This window comes from Pezoporus wallicus, unplaced genomic scaffold (genome assembly GCF_028554395.1).
Source record: "Pezoporus wallicus isolate ANWC-B61680 ecotype Strahan unplaced genomic scaffold, APGP_CSIRO_Pwel_v1 contig_227, whole genome shotgun sequence".
Classification (NCBI taxonomy): domain Eukaryota; kingdom Metazoa; phylum Chordata; class Aves; order Psittaciformes; family Psittacidae; genus Pezoporus; species Pezoporus wallicus.
The window spans coordinates 7211865-7227761 of NW_026635704.1; the positions used below are offsets into that span (position 1 = coordinate 7211865).

Genomic DNA, 15897 nt, shown 5'->3' on the forward strand with positions numbered 1-15897 from the left:
GTACCCCTGAGGGGCACCACTTGTCACCAGTCTCTGTCTGGACATGGAGCCACTCAGCACTTCCCTCTGGATATAATCATCCAAACAATTCCTCATCCACCAAACAGTCCATCCTCCAAATCCATCTCTCCAATTCAGAGAAAAGGATATTGTGGGGGCCTTGTCAAAGGCTTATAAAAGACAAGACAAACAACCATAGCTCTTCCTGTGTCCAGTGATGTAGTCACTCCATCAGAGAAGGCCGTCAGGTTGGTCATGCAGGACTTGCCCTCGGTGAAGCCATGCTGGCTGTCTCCAATTGCCTCCCTGTCCTCTGTGTGCCTCAGCATAGCTCCTAGGAGGATCTGTTCTTCCTAGGCACAGAGGTGAGGCTGACAGACTGGTAGTTCCCAGGGTCCTCGTTTACACCCTTCTTAAAAATAGGTGCAATGTTTCCCATTCCTGTCACCAGGACTTCACCTGTCTGCCATGACTTTTCAAATATCATGGCAGATTACTGTTCCTGTACCATCAAACAGACATGCCTTAGCAAGCTGTACCTGCTTTGGGTGCTCACAACCTGAGCTGTGCTTCATTTGCCAAGGACATTGGACTTTATTTTACTTCCCTCTCCCTCCTAACCCAACTACTGATACCCAGTTACCCAGAACCACAAAGCAATAGGGATGAAGGAATAACTGCAGACACTGCATCCCTGAAAAAATACAACAGCTTACATCTCTTCTTATTGTAAGCACTGACAGTATGGACCATTCATCAACAGTGACGGCAAATCTCTTGACCAGCTTAGTCGAAATGGAGTTCAGAGTGACAATATAGACCTCATCAAATATGCACCTACTTCGGAGTCCTCAGAGCAACTGCTTGAGTCTCACAAGGTGTCTTAGTGAACATTCGGAAAGGGTGCATTTTTCACCCAGCCCATCTGACGTAGGGATACCATAGCATCACCCTTCAGTGGTTCTCTGCCTTGCCTACTGCTCTGCCTTTCTTGTGTTCTCCTGGGCATCATCCTTTCCTCCTTCTCTCTCACTGCTTTGCCTGAACTGGAGCCCTTGACTGACAGTGGGACTCAGAAAGGCCTTGGAGGAGGCAGAAGGAAGTAATGGATGGGATATATGTAGCTAGAGAAGCAATGGAGAAGACGGTGATACTGGGATGGTAGAGCGGTGGTACCAGGGCCATGGTGGTGATGGTGGGGCTGTAACACCACAACAGTGTGGTTTGGAAAGGAACGACTTGCCACTGACACACATCACTGGCTACCACGGGGTAATCCCACTTGCCTGACACAGGCAGTCTACATCCCTGCTTGCTAGAAGAGAAGATCTCAGGTCTTCCAGTGGGGTAAGTCTTCTCTATCTGCTGAGCATGAAAACTGCTGTGGGTAGTACAGGGCCCGCTGGGCAGAGCTGGGTCACCCGGCACAACAGTGGGGCTCCTACTCAGCTTCCTGACGGAACAGTGATCAGTCCCTCCTACGCACCAGTGCCCACTGCAGACATCACCTCACAGTGGGACAACAGCACCGTGCGAGTCTGTCTGGGGGTCTCTGTTGGAGAAAACGGGAGAAGGTGAGGTCCTCTCTCCCTGGGCTGGGAGAGGTGCCAGCAGCCCAAAGGGAATCAAGGGGACTCCCAGCCAGGTCCGCTCTGTGGCTGGTGCCACTGGCAGCTGCAGTACAGCCAGGGCCTGACTTGATGTGCCTGCAGCCCGTTTCCCCATCACCACCCAGCCCTGCTGCACAGCTGCTCCATCTCCCTGTGCTGGAGGGTCAGGCAGCGGCCGTTCCCCAGCCTCCATCAGAAACCATCTCCTCGTTCCCCTGAGCTGGCCCAAGCCCCAGCCAGAACCACTTCTCACTTTCCCTGCACCGCTCTCTACCACCCCGTCACGGAATCAGCAAGGACAACATACACACCCTAGTTTCTGGTCCCTGGTTTGCTCTGTTACACAGTAAAGAAGGGGTAAAATAAAAACCCTGACAGTGACCTCTTCACCAGGTCAGCTGCCCTAAATAGCTATGCAAAGCAGTAACTTGCACTCTAATAACCTGAAGTCATCTGCTGAAAAATCCCTGGTGAAATTTCCTGAAATCTCTAGTAAATATTGCACAACTCTGGAAACCTCCTTAGTTTCCTGCTTGCTTCTAGCAGGGAGATCCACCACATGCCTTCAGTGGTCAGCATCGGCACTACCAGCATAAAGAGGTGAATTCCAAAAGGAAACATTTGTGCTAGAATATATATTTAATCAAATAAGATTCAAGCTCATCCAGAGACTGGAGGCTGGGCAGATGTCAGAACTAAAAGAAATGAATTTAAAAGAAGTACAACCAAGTAACTTGGCGTGGTGGGACAATTTCTTACATGGCAAACCTTTCATTGTGGCTGCCTGCTTTAAGTCTTGCTGTCTAAATTCTGAGTTGAAAAAACAGGAAAACAGGAGAAAGGGTTGAGGCAGGGCTAGCATAGTACTTGGCTGATATTACATGTCATACTTGAATATACTGATGTTCTTTAAGGACATGACAAAATTATGTCTGAAGTAATTCAGACTACCTTTAAAACATGAGGTTTTGGAGACCATTCCACCACTACTTAATTTCTCCTTAATAAATTCTGTCGAGGTATCTAGAATTTCCCAACACAATTATTCTACCTCCAGCTTAAGTACCCACTTCCAATTTTTAATATGCACACACAGAGTTCAACTGTGAGGATTTTTGGTTTTCCTTTGTGACATCACCATTTCCTCCTCAAATCCTTCTGTCATTTAAACTTTTGATGTCAAGGACCAATTTTTGGTCTGCTTAAGCAGAGGGTTCTTTTATGGGGGTTGTGGTAATACAGATTTTGAAAAGTGGTTAGCATTGGTTCAGTATTCTGTCTCATCTGCACCCATGAAGTATCCCTACTCACCACTCTCCCAATTGTTAGAATAGCCCCTTAGTGAACATGTTAAGACTCTTCATACTGAGAAGTTACTACTTTGTTTTTCCCACTGACACTGTCTGCAGGAGATATGAATTCCCATGTCAACACCTTGGGTCTAGCCTTAGATACTGGCTTGTTGTTAACCATCGAAAGACTCCACAAACAGCTGTGGTTAGATCTCAGTTATATCTCTTCTCAAACCCTCCCTTTTAAATTGATACTACCTTGACAGCTCATCCATCACAAAAGAGCAGTCCAGAAAGTTCTCTTACCTGAGATAGCCCGATATTTTTTAAATTAAAAATTTCATTTAATGGCACAATCCGTTGACTTAAGTATTACAATTGATTATATTGGCAGTGCTTTGTATGAAGCAGTTTTATTGAAAAGATTGATTTTTTTCATAAATAAAAAAGGATATATTTTAAACTTTTTTCACACATGAACATAAAAACTCTGAAAGCTTTAGAAATGAAAATTAACTATACAAAAATTAGGCTATCAATGCTAAAGGCTTATCTTTTTTACTACTAACTGAAATACATTTGTATCTTCTATCAGTATAAAAATCTTCATTGTAATGGGTAATACAACATGAATATTTTCTTTAACTGAAGGTATTCACATTTTCAATACAGAGCCATTTCCAGCAAGTCCCATCAGTCTACACCTTTCTCTTTCGTGAAGTTCCATTAAGTTCTGAAGTGGGTATTTGCAGCAATTGCTGCTGCTTCTTTGCGGAAGAGGAAATCCATTCTTCTGAGCTAGACAAAAACACAGCACAGTACCTTATAAAGCAAGCGTTTTCCTTCTATATTTTTTATATATATTTGATATAATTGATGCAAAAGCACAGGGCTCCCACTAGTATAAAAATAACAAACCCCTATATTTGTGCACAGCTTCTTATTCTTGAAATTATTTTGTTGAAATGAGGCATAGCATCAGGCTAATACTAGGTGTTTTAAATATATAACCAATTAAGTTCCACATGTGGATAAAAAAATTAGCAACAAAGAGACACAGTAATATAGTAAAAACTAGTTCTGAGATTTACAGAACACAAGTGAATAAGATTTAAATAATCTCAAAAATATGACCACAGCTTGGCAACAACAATATTGTTACTGAGGAGAGACATGAGAAATGGAAAAGTCAGTTCCATGTCATCTAGAAGATAAAGACTTATAGACTTCCCTGATATTTTTTCGGCTGTACTAATGCTCAGTAGCCACAGAGGCAATACAGAACTATATATACACAGGTAAAGATAACTGTCCTAAATACTTTAAGATCAGCTGACCTCAGACAGTTACTTAGAAAAAGTTATGCAAGAATGATTCTCTCTGTTCATCTGCCGAACATTTGACATCACACCTTAAAAGAATTTACAGACCATACCATCTCAAATATTTCTGGGGTGTAACAGAGTTGAATACATGGGGAATGTGAATGCACAAAGATGCCAATCAATCAGTTCATACAGAGAAACAGAGTTAGCAAGCAAATATATGTATTGAAGATTTGTATTTGTATCGTTAAATAAAGCAGACACTTCAAAGGAATCAAAAATTACCTTGAAAATCAGCCTTACAAAAACTCTACTCATTGGCTGCTGTATACAAATATGCCTTAAAAAATATATATATATTCCATGCAAAAAAAAAAAAACCCACACCAAAAAAAACTCATCAACCCCCCCTGCAAACCCCACAAAAAACAAACACCCTTCCCCCCCCAAATAAAAATAGTTTTTGCTTTGAATTCAGGAGATGGGAAAATAATGACTAGATTCAGAATAGACTTACCTATACAATTTTTTCATTGTTTCTCTTCGCATTCTTTTGGGAGGGATGGGGGTGTCAGGCATATCTAACATTACAGGCTGAAGTAATGATTCAGTGACTTTATCTGATGGGGTCATACCTATGAAAAAATGGCAAGAAAGAATGAATTAAAAAAAAATTATGAAACCTATTGCTAATAAATGGTCCCTGTAACAGTAGTGTTAAACTTCTGAAGTAAGGCTTTAGACGTGCCATAAAATTTATAGCTACGTCATGTCTGAAACTGAGTTCAAAGATGACAGGTAGAACCATCTGCTTTATAGTTGTCACAGAGTGTGTTTTCTTAGATATATTTTAAAATATCACAAATGATTCAATATTAACATAAAACCAATTTCTAACTCAGAAATCCTATCCTTGCAGAATTAGATGCATTTCTTTTTCTTGCACAATGTTTTGTTTGTGTTTCCCTAGCAAAAGCAATTCAGCTCTTTATTACGCAGACATTTCAGAAAGAATGTCAGTGTTCTCCAGCACTGGGCCAGCCAGCCTGTTATATAATCTTGTATTAGGGAGATCATAGTTTCATGTTCACAATACACTAACTGACCACATTTTCATTATCTGAAGACACTACAGGGCAGTGCTGTTCTAGGCAATATCCACAGCATCATACTACATACTGGTTTTCTATTTTTTCCCTAAAATGAGACAACTCTAAACTCTAGATTTATTTTAACAATCTTCCTTCATAGTTTGAACATGTTAGTTTGCAACAGGAGAATTCATCTGGATACGTGAATTAACAGTTCTCCTCCTCTAGGACACCAAAAATATAATACAATAACCTACCCAATTTTTGTTCTATTAGCTTGAGGCTTTTCTCTTGTTCAGCAAGTTCCTGTCTTTTCTTTTGCATTTCTGGAGCGTTAAGTGACTGTAAATGTAAATCAAGGTCCTTATTCGCATTATCAAGTTTCAACACTGCTGTGCGGTATTGCTGCAGAAGATCTAATTGAAGAGTAAAATAATAAAACAGAAAACAGTAACTATGCGGTCATTTTGACTTGGAAGGCTACCAAACACAATCCACACACTGTAGAAGATTCACAAGAAAACATCTTTCAAACTCACTGCTTAAAAAACTCCACCCAAACTTACAGTGGACCAATTGTTAAAATGAGTAAAAGCCACGAGTATTTTGACTCCTCTTTCTTTTTGAGCCTGTACCTTAGATCACGAAGTACCAGTGAATTCTGAACATGACGTGGCCAACAGGCATTTCTTTACGCATCTTGTCGCTTGTGTGCTCCAAACTGAATTCTCTACCTTTGATGCCATTAAGTGTGCTCGTAATATGCTTTGCTTTTAATGCTACAAAGCTGAAGCTCATATTACTGACTTGAATTTTAGTCCACCTTGTGGAACAAGAGAATATTTACTGAGTTTCACTTTGTCTTACCTACAGATATTTAAACAAGGACATAGCAGCAGACTCAGATAAACAAGGGCCTATTTTGCTGACAAACTTTATTCCTCTTTTAACACATAAGACAAAGAATTTTTCTTTGTCTAGGTATTGAATAAATATGTCAGGTAATAAAGGGTTTGAGCATGTTAGCCCAGACTCATTCATTTTACTTTGTGGTGAATATGAGGCACCACAAAGCTTAACTGAACAATAAATTACCTTACATTTGGCACAGGGTGAAAGCATTCACATAGTTACTGAAAACTGACAAAAGGCATCGTAAATTCTTAGTATGTTTATTTTAGACGTACCTTGTCAGTGTAATCACAGTGTAAGTAACTATTTTACTTTTATGCTACAAACACAGAAGAAGAGCAAGTCAAAACTAATGTTAAGGCTGAAACCCAGTGCAAAACAAGTCTTTTGTAATGAGGTGCTGTCCTTTATATGGAATTTCACTATTATTTTCCTTTAAGTGACTAGTAACTATCCAAGTGAAATTAAAACATTCCTTTTCTTCTGCTATGTTTGTCCCTGTACTGAATTATAGACAATTCCAATTTAATTCGCATTGGGTAGCAACCGAGTTCAACAATTGAAAATGGGCTGACAGAAAAATACAGTGTGCTAAACCCAGGATATTTCAGTCTGTAGCAGAAATGCTTACTGTGGTTTCCCTACATGTAATGTATTTTTACTGAAATGTTTAGGAAAGATCTTTTTAGTCTTCTTTCTCCCTCAACTGGTTAATGTTATGTAGTTTGCTCATATTCGAAGTTACTCCAATAAGTACAGGTGTTCTTTCTCTCTTGTTCTCTCCCACTCCTCTATATTGCAAGTTTCTAGGAAGACTGTCATGAAGAAACTTCATTTCCTTTCTTTTGAAAATTAAGTATTTAAGAACAACTTTATTTGTGATTAAGACTTTTTGGTGTTTTACAAATCAGTCAGGTCAGCTGTTAATGTATCAGAAGCCACCATCTTTTAACTTACAACCTTTATTCTGAAAGGAAGACTCCGGACATAATGAAATGTAAGTGATCCCACAGGAAATAGAAGGTATTTTCCTGTTAGGGAAATAATGTAGAAGATGTTGTGCGCGACTCTTACAAGAACAGGAATTTTCCTACCACTGCTTCATAGAACTTACTTGCACAGTAAGAAATTCTGAATTGCTGTATGGTATTTCTAAAGAAGACCCAAACCTTATTTTTCAAAGATGCTGGAATCCAATCAGCTCAAGCTTCTCATGCCTGCTGTCTGAATGATTACAACTGCTTATACGCTTTAACAAACTAAGATAAAGGGGGAATATCTCATGACTATTATATTGTCTTTCAGGAAATTTAACAGCTGTAAACTTTAAAGGAAAGGGAAATTCATAAATAGGACAACATACACGTCGTATTTCTTAAAATAACTGTATGCTAAATTGAAGTTTTCCTTTTTACATTACGTAAGAGAATAACAAACATAGGCAAGCAATATAATTTTGGAAGTTTTGTATTTTCATGACTTCATTAACCCACCTATCTGTCCAGCGAAAGCAGAGTAAAGTTTTGGCATGGGTGCTCCAAATACCATTCCTCTGAGTTTGTCCATTGGAGGAGCTTTATTCTGAAGGCCTCCAAATTTTCCATTACTACGAATCCTGTCGCCTGCCCTAGTCAGCAAAGTAGGGCAATGTGCAATTTTTACAACCTACACAGGTATAAAAAGTGATACTAAATTAGTAACCCCATGGAAAATCCAACTTTTCAGCAGTGCTGCTGTGAAGCTTTGTATCTTTCAGTCATGATGCACCTTGTTCTCTAATGAGAATGTATTTTATGAAATTACATTTAATGACTTTTGCTTTCAAGTAATGCTAATTATCAACATATACTGTGAAGTAATGTCAGTAAACTTCAGTGGTCATAAAAAATGTGAGCACTTACTGAACTACTTGATGAAGATGGCTTTTTTTTTCTTCCCCTCCCCAAAATGCACAAGATTTAAAGCATCTAAATTCCAAGGGATTTACTTCTTATAACATATTCAATAAAACTTCCATATAGTTGATGAAATTTACCTGTGGTGGGTGACTGAAATAAATGTCATGACAGACTAATATGGTAAAATGAACCAGACCTAATTTTGAGAAACGACCACACGCACTAACTCCTTTTCCTGAACAGACACAGATGGTCAGTCTCCTGACACTGATTAACAACCCAAATCTGATTCTACAGACTCTCCTGCTTGATTTTCCAGTAAAAATATATACTTTTTGATGAAAGAAGCGCATGCAGTCTTCACAGTTGAAAAATGTTCACTTGATGGATACAGAGATGGTTATAACACATGATAAAAATTAAAATATTAGTGTCAATCATCTGGATTTTTTACTATGACTGTATCTGCATTTCTGAGACACTCTTTGGAAGCATTTAAAACACTCCTTGTTCCCAGGTTACCAGCTAGTAGTAGCCAATAAACAGGGAACAGAATCCCACAATAAACGAGCTGGTCAGGCCCAGAGAACAGAACTGCACTGACTGTGAAAGAGCAAAACAGGTAACCAATTTTAGATGCCACCAGATTCCTTATTAACTTGTTCTCTGAAGAACAACCCCACAGCACAATTTCTTACACTTCTGCAGAGGAAAAAAAAAAATCCAACCCCAAGAGCTTAATGTTTAATCTGTACAGTTCCATATTCTTCTGCTGAATCATTATTTCAATTCTAGCCAACTTGTAAGGTGAAACAAAGTGCCCAGCGTGAGGACTTCCTCAGAGCCTCTTGCCTGCTAAAATGTGTCCTACTGAACCTAAATAAAATGGGTCAGAAAAAGGTCTCGTATGTTTCACATGCAATTTCTGTGGATCTGAAATTTCATCATCTGCCTCAGGTTCCTGTGTACTTGGAAAGCACTGATGCGCTTGCATTTAATACTAAACTGCAAAACTAAAACTGTTTATATTTAAAAACATGGTCTCTTGCTTGATGGCAATATTCACAGAATAGAATTTGCTGAATAGAGGTAATTTTGCCACTGCCAGTAAGAAGGATTTCATTCACCGTTAAGTGCATTGAGACCCACAGACAGAAAGCACACTTACAACTAATGCAGCATTAAACTCAGCAATTAATCTAAGTTTGTAATGTATTAAATATATAACTATCCAATATGTTTGTTTTAAAAAATACAAAGAATAATTGAAACATACCTCTTTTCTGTAATGGTTGGCAGCATCCAAATTATCTATAATGATAGCGTCACCCAAGAGCATCCCAAACACTGAAAAATGTAATTTTTTGAATCATTAATTTTTTTTGCAAACAAAATAACTTGAGTTTTGAAAAAATCAGTTCTGAGGCATCATTACTACAGCTTTTTAGATAAGTACCAGGAAAACAGCATCTGCATGTTTTTCAATGAAATTTTATTCTGAGATTGAGATAAACAGCAATCTCTTGTTTTCATCAAAGAATTCATAAAGAAAAAATTTACTATGTTTACAATCAATTATGCCATAAGACAATTATTTTCCAAAGTACTCACTTGATATCTTACTTTTACATTTATGAAGACACACATAATAAAATCCCAAGTCTTAGGAAATTACATACATGATATTTTTTAAAATTCCTTCCTGAATTGTGTTCTCAGTTTCTTAACATGTAATATTCAGTGGGTTATCAAAGAAAAAAACCCAAACATTCACAGGCTGATGATCAACTGAGTTTAAGACTTTTCTTTTGCAGAAAAAGCTGTTCTATACAAAGCCTAGCTTGATGCAGCCTTGCATGAGATATGTCAAGCAAAACAGTTTTTAAATTCCCCTGAGGGACACGAAGAATAATTTATTGTTAAAGTCTCTGACAGTATCTAATTTTCTGAAAATACAGTGATTAAAAATTGGTTTTTATGAAGAGATGAATATTTCAATACTGAGAAGCTGTGAAGTTAAATGAAGAACTTACTGAAATAATTACAAATTCCAACGCTCCATATTAAGGACTAGATCTCCTTAATCTAAGAAAAAAACTGTAGGAAAAGGATGTGGTCTCTGTCCCCCAGTGCCACCTCCCTGTGGGTGCCAGTGCTTTCCTGTCCTCAGTGGTATTTGAAAATGTCTCAATGAAGATTACTAAATGAATGATGATTTTTGATGTTTCTGTATTTTATCTATTACAAAGAAAGAAATTATGAACAATTTCTTTGATATCATTTACCTGTTTGACAATGCTCTACATTATCCGGAAATGTTAACAGATCTCTGGCAAATACAGGATTTCCAATAGGTCTGAAGGAGGTTTTTCCATTTCTTAAGTGAGGTAAAGGCCTGGTTAAGGAAAGGGCAGAGTGAGGTGGAAAAGAAAAAAAAAAGTAATTTGCCTTTATTTCATTATTGTTTCTGACAATTTCAGCAGAAATCTCAAATGGAATTGAATGCATCTTAACACTTCCACATTAGGTACTAAATGATCCTAATAGTATCCGAAATGCCAGTGATATTAAAGATTCTTTGGTAAAACACTAATTTGCAATGAGATGTATATCCAACAAGTATATATGACTAATTTTATGGGAAAGTTTTAATAATCTATTTTATGAAAAGCTAAGATTTTGGACCTTATAAATGTATCTGCACATTCAATCTTTTCTAAAAGGCATTTCTTCATGATATTATTCACAAATTGTTTTCAGGCATGGAATTATTGTATTTTCCGTTACCTTCCAGGAAACCAGAACAGCAGAATTGAGTTTTATAACTACAGATGATTTTAGCGAATGTACACTAGAACTGGATTTTTATAAAAGTTAGTATTTGATTTGAAGCAGTAGAATTATTTAGAAGTGGAGAAAAGGTAGACTGTCTTCTCTTTAATAGAAAAACCCTACTGAACAAAGAACAATGCACAGCAGAGGAGATAAAGCTACGATTTCAGCTAACACTTCAAGTGACATTACTGTTGTTATCATTATGAAGCTAGAAATCTTATTCTTTGAATCATTCATAGAAGTTTAAAAAACAAATTAGACAAAATAAAAAAAAGAAATTGAATTCATATGAAATACAAATACAGAAATTTCATTGTTTTTCCCTACTTGTTCCAGTCAGGGAGCGTCTTCTTGTAAATAGAGTCAAGAGGTAACACTTGCTGTCGACCTTGAGTTTCATCAAAGATAGAACGAGCGGCTTCAGTAGTCAATGTGACTACACAGTCCATGTCGCTTGCCAAATGCCAAGAGATAACTTTTGCTGCTTCATCATCCTCAATTTGTGCTAAATGTGCAATCTGTACCACAAAAGTTAGAACAATCAACACAGAAGCCAAGGCCACTTCCCCTTTTCATACTAATCACAACCATCCTGCAACTTCAATCAGACATCTAATTCCCCTGTTGATGGGTCTGTTAGAAGAGCTAGTCATCTGATGGGTTGAGAATCCTGTCTTCTTTTCAATACTTCTCAAAAATTACTTGCATATTTGGTTGGCTAATATTTCATCACTACCATTTAATAACCAAAGTCATCTGAAGGCTTTCAGAGAGAAAACTTACCTTGCCTAAAATATCCTGGTTGCCTTTTGGATAGTTTGGGAGAGTACAAGTTCGCCTTGGCTGTTTCATTACTGCTTCTTGATCCAACATCTTTTGTTTTATCAGAGAATCCACATACTGAAGCTGAGAATTAAAATTTAAAGTTAGCAAGCATGTATCATTGGTCTGAGCTGCAGAAGTAGTTAATTTACTTGTTCTCAATCAAGTTCTTAATAAAAAACCTTCAATAAACCGAAACAGACTCTTAATATGTAAGGGACTGCTGCATATAATCTCAGAGGACAGAGAAAGGAGGCTCACTGCAGTTGTGACTGTGAACTTTTTTATTGCTACATCTTTTGTTTTAAAGACTTCAGGGAGCTTTTCACAAAGAGCTACTGGAGCTTGATTAGAGCTAAAACTGCAGAAAGTTTAAACCAGCAGGAAAAGACAAGCACGACTGTACAAAAAGAAGCAGTTTTAGAAGGGGACTATATCCAGGCCTGAAAAGTGTAGCCAGCAAGGGGAACATGGGTACCATGATTGCATAATGTGTATAATTTAATGTTACTGATCTGCGCATAATGACTGTCACATTTGTTTTTATTTGATCTGAAGACAGATGATTGTTTACCTATATATTTCTTAAAATGTTAGTAGCTTTCTGTAAAAAGTTTTAATAATATAACTGGATCTTTATATAACTGGATCTTTATAGGAAATTATCAGTGGGGTCCATTGCCCTGAATCTTTCAAATGTACTTTTATATTGAATTTGTCAGTAACATATGAAATTCTCTAATTCTCGCAAAAGAAGTGCTTTCCTTTGGTCTACTTTTTCCAGAATACATCCAGGGTACATTGATCAGCCTGCAAAACCCCATTATGAAAACTATCAATACCAGTAACATAATTGTTAACCTTAGCAGAAAGGTAAAAACATGATCCAAATGTGGATCAGAAATAAGATTTTCTTATTTTTCCAGCAGTTTCTTTAAGAGATAGTCACATTAGCAGAAAAGTAAATAAAAGAAATAAATTACGTTTGGCATTGTTCACGAATTTTCCTCATGGTTTAAATTTTCATGGTTTCTAAACAGGTTCTTGTGTATATACCAGTATGAGTCCAGAATGTTATATGATACCAATTTCATACTAAGATTAGATTTATTCTTAAGATACGAGGGAGGCTAATAAGAAATAACTCATACTGTGTTTTTCTCTGGTAATTCAATTTGGTATTTCCTCAGCTGGCTCTTCAGGAGATTTTCTTTTGTTTCAGCATCTTTAACCTGACCTGAAACCGATAAAATCAACAGAGAGTAAGGAAATATTAGAAAGCAATGGAACACTTCTTAGAGAATTTCTTACAACAGAATTATGCCACCCACGGCTGATCCTATCTACTTCTTAATTTCAGCACAGAATATCAAGATTTGTCCACAAAGATCTTGTGATTTGTCCAGCTTCTAATCTATTCCAGCAGCTGATATCTACTTCAGCTTCAGCAAGCAGTTACCCCAGTCCTTATATAATTCTGAGAATTTAAGCTCTTTTTTTAATTTTCATCCTTAATTATCTTTCCAAATGGTTCTCCAACAGGTGAAAGGGCAAGAGGAAAGGGAAGAGTGGTGGCTGGCACTACCCTCTTTACTCTCTTATGTGGGACAGCACTTCCTGGACACTATTTCCTCAAGTCTCATATCTCAACTGAAGTAATTTTGAAAACAAATGAGTAAATAGGTGAGTTGCTTTCCACTCTATTTATTCAAATAGGTTTCTATATGAAAATGTTATTTAAGCATAAAGTATAATGTTGTGCTCTAACTTACTCTCTAGAGATGTGCAAAAATCTGCAAATACAAACCAAAACCTTTTGCCTTTCACACTGGAATTCAGGAATTTGCATCCATAATGGAAACATGAAGCAAGCAACAGAAACATAGCCCTGTGCTAAAATTACAAGAAACAGCAGCATCTTTTAATTCTAGCACGCTTTACTTACATTCAATGATTACTTAAAATAAAATTTCAGAATGCATTTATTAAATCAAAGCTTCTGATCAATGGACAGGATGATTCAAACAAAAAAATAATGCAAAGAAAACATTTTCTTCATCTCTCTCATTCCCATAAACCACTGCCCTTACATCACTCTGCTGTTTAACAGACTATATAAAGGATTAAATTAGCTGAAGAACATTGAGATAAACAATTAATAGCTACACAATTCTTCTGAATAATGTACACAGGGTCAAAATGTGGGTGGAAAAAGTAAGATTTTGAAAATGTAAGACTTTTTGAAAGAGGATTATTGATGTTTCATTCCCTAAACCTGTTTTTAGGCAACTGTCAGATTTCCAGATCAATGAGCATTCACACATCCATTGCAAAGATGGGAAGGCAAGGCAGTCATGGAAAAACTGAAGAATCAGACCACATGCTTCAATGTTTTACTTCTCTTTTTGACAGTTTTGGCATAAGACGTTCTACCGCAAATCAAGACCCTTTACAGGCAGGTCAACCAAATAACTAGATGCTTCCCTGCTAATTCAAAGATATACTCCCCCCTGCTGCTCTAATTAGGGTATGAACCCTAATTACTGTATCTCATGATTTCAATGCCTATTTACCTCCCCCTCTTTATATTAAAATTGTTAAAGGAAAAAAGTGTAATTCCCAGGAAATTTATTCATATATTTGATTTGACTTACATTTAATTGCATTTACAAGTTGATTAGTAGTTTCTAACCAATTTCTGTAAACACCAATGGACTGAGATAATTGGTCTCTCTCCTTTGTAAGTGTTGCCATCTGTTGCTGCTTCTTGAAATCTACAGAAATATATGTATTTTTAGAAGAAAAAAACAGTAACATAGTTGGTTTAAACATGAGCAAAAACCTCTGCTATTACACAGTTTTGAAGAAGTATTATGGACATAAAAATAATTGCTTCTAAGGAAAAGCAAGCTTTTTAAAGTAACTGAAACATACCATTGTAAAACATAAATGACAGACGGTATGGTTCCAAAGGTCTTCTCAAAGCTGGAAGATCTGGCTCGAATACAAGAATATATTCAGTGCTATCTCTTCCAGGACTATTTTCAGCCAGCACTAGACTCTAATAAAACAAACAAACAAACATACATAAGTTTTATATTCACACTTGCAGTGACACAAAATAAAATAAAACATTCTTCAAATGCTAAAGTTACCTAATGCATGATGCCTACACAATATTACTACAGTTTTAAGTATTGGCTTGGAAATGCCTTTTGCAACTATTAAAGAGAAGTTAAATACAAATATTTAGCAGTAAGTGTTTTAATATTTAAGAATTAAGATTGTCATTTTACCTGTTTAAAGAGCCTTATTATTGTTGGCTATATATTTAAGAGACATGCTCAGAAAAAAATATTCCCTGCAATGTCCCGCAAGACCTCCTCAGAGGTACTTCATTCAGCTTGTGAACAAATGCAAACAGAACATTAAAAAGAAAGGCCTGATGCATAAACGCAGAGAAGGGAAAACAAACTATTCCCAGTGCTCAGTTGAAGTTACTGCTGTTACCATGGAAGTAGACAGCAGGTCCCAAATGAATAAAGAATATATATCCAAACACTACCATGAACATCAATCCCATTTTTTATCAATTCCTTATTGAAAAGGCAAACTAAATCCTTCGCCTTTCTTAACAAACACAGGAAATATTATAAAACTATAAACAATGATAGATAGAAATAAAATTAGTATAGGTAATATCTAAATGTGCTGTTACTTTGGGAAAGGTATCATGCATAAAATGAATAATGCTTATAATAAAACTCATACTGTTTCCACCTTTAACATGTAGAAATTGCTACTCAACTGGCCAAATCAAGAGAGAGGTAGTTGCAGCCTAAAAGAAGAGATAGATATATAACCTTCAAAGAAAGTCTTTATGGCTTTCAAAAATATTGCAGCTACATATTTAATTAGGAGAAGTCGGTATGGGAAATATAATTTCCTTAAGAAAATGTATACTAATGAAAATCTAAACATTTTCCCTCATTAAACCAGTTTAGTATTCCTGAACCTCAGTGTAAGGGTAAACATGTCAGATTATCATTTTCATTACAATGATAGTAATTGTACGTAATTATATTTATAAACAAGATGGAACAATTTCAAGA

The 15897-nt window shown here is 36.7% G+C and overlaps 1 protein-coding gene across 1 annotated transcript in view; it reads right to left on the reverse strand.

Annotated features, from left to right (window-relative positions):
- Positions 1-3305: 3305 nt before the first annotated feature.
- Positions 3306-15897, reverse strand: part of SMCHD1 (structural maintenance of chromosomes flexible hinge domain containing 1) — a 71117-nt gene continuing 58525 nt past the window's right edge. The window contains exons 38-48 of the mRNA XM_057397561.1: positions 14720-14846; positions 14440-14559; positions 12937-13022; positions 11747-11869; positions 11291-11481; positions 10414-10523; positions 9405-9475; positions 7724-7895; positions 5576-5734; positions 4745-4862; positions 3306-3700 (exon numbers count right to left, since the gene is read on the reverse strand). Of these exons, the coding sequence (XP_057253544.1) occupies positions 3601-3700; positions 4745-4862; positions 5576-5734; positions 7724-7895; positions 9405-9475; positions 10414-10523; positions 11291-11481; positions 11747-11869; positions 12937-13022; positions 14440-14559; positions 14720-14846 (1377 nt within the window). The 3' untranslated portion in view covers positions 3306-3600. The remainder of the gene's footprint in view (positions 3701-4744; positions 4863-5575; positions 5735-7723; positions 7896-9404; positions 9476-10413; positions 10524-11290; positions 11482-11746; positions 11870-12936; positions 13023-14439; positions 14560-14719; positions 14847-15897) is intronic.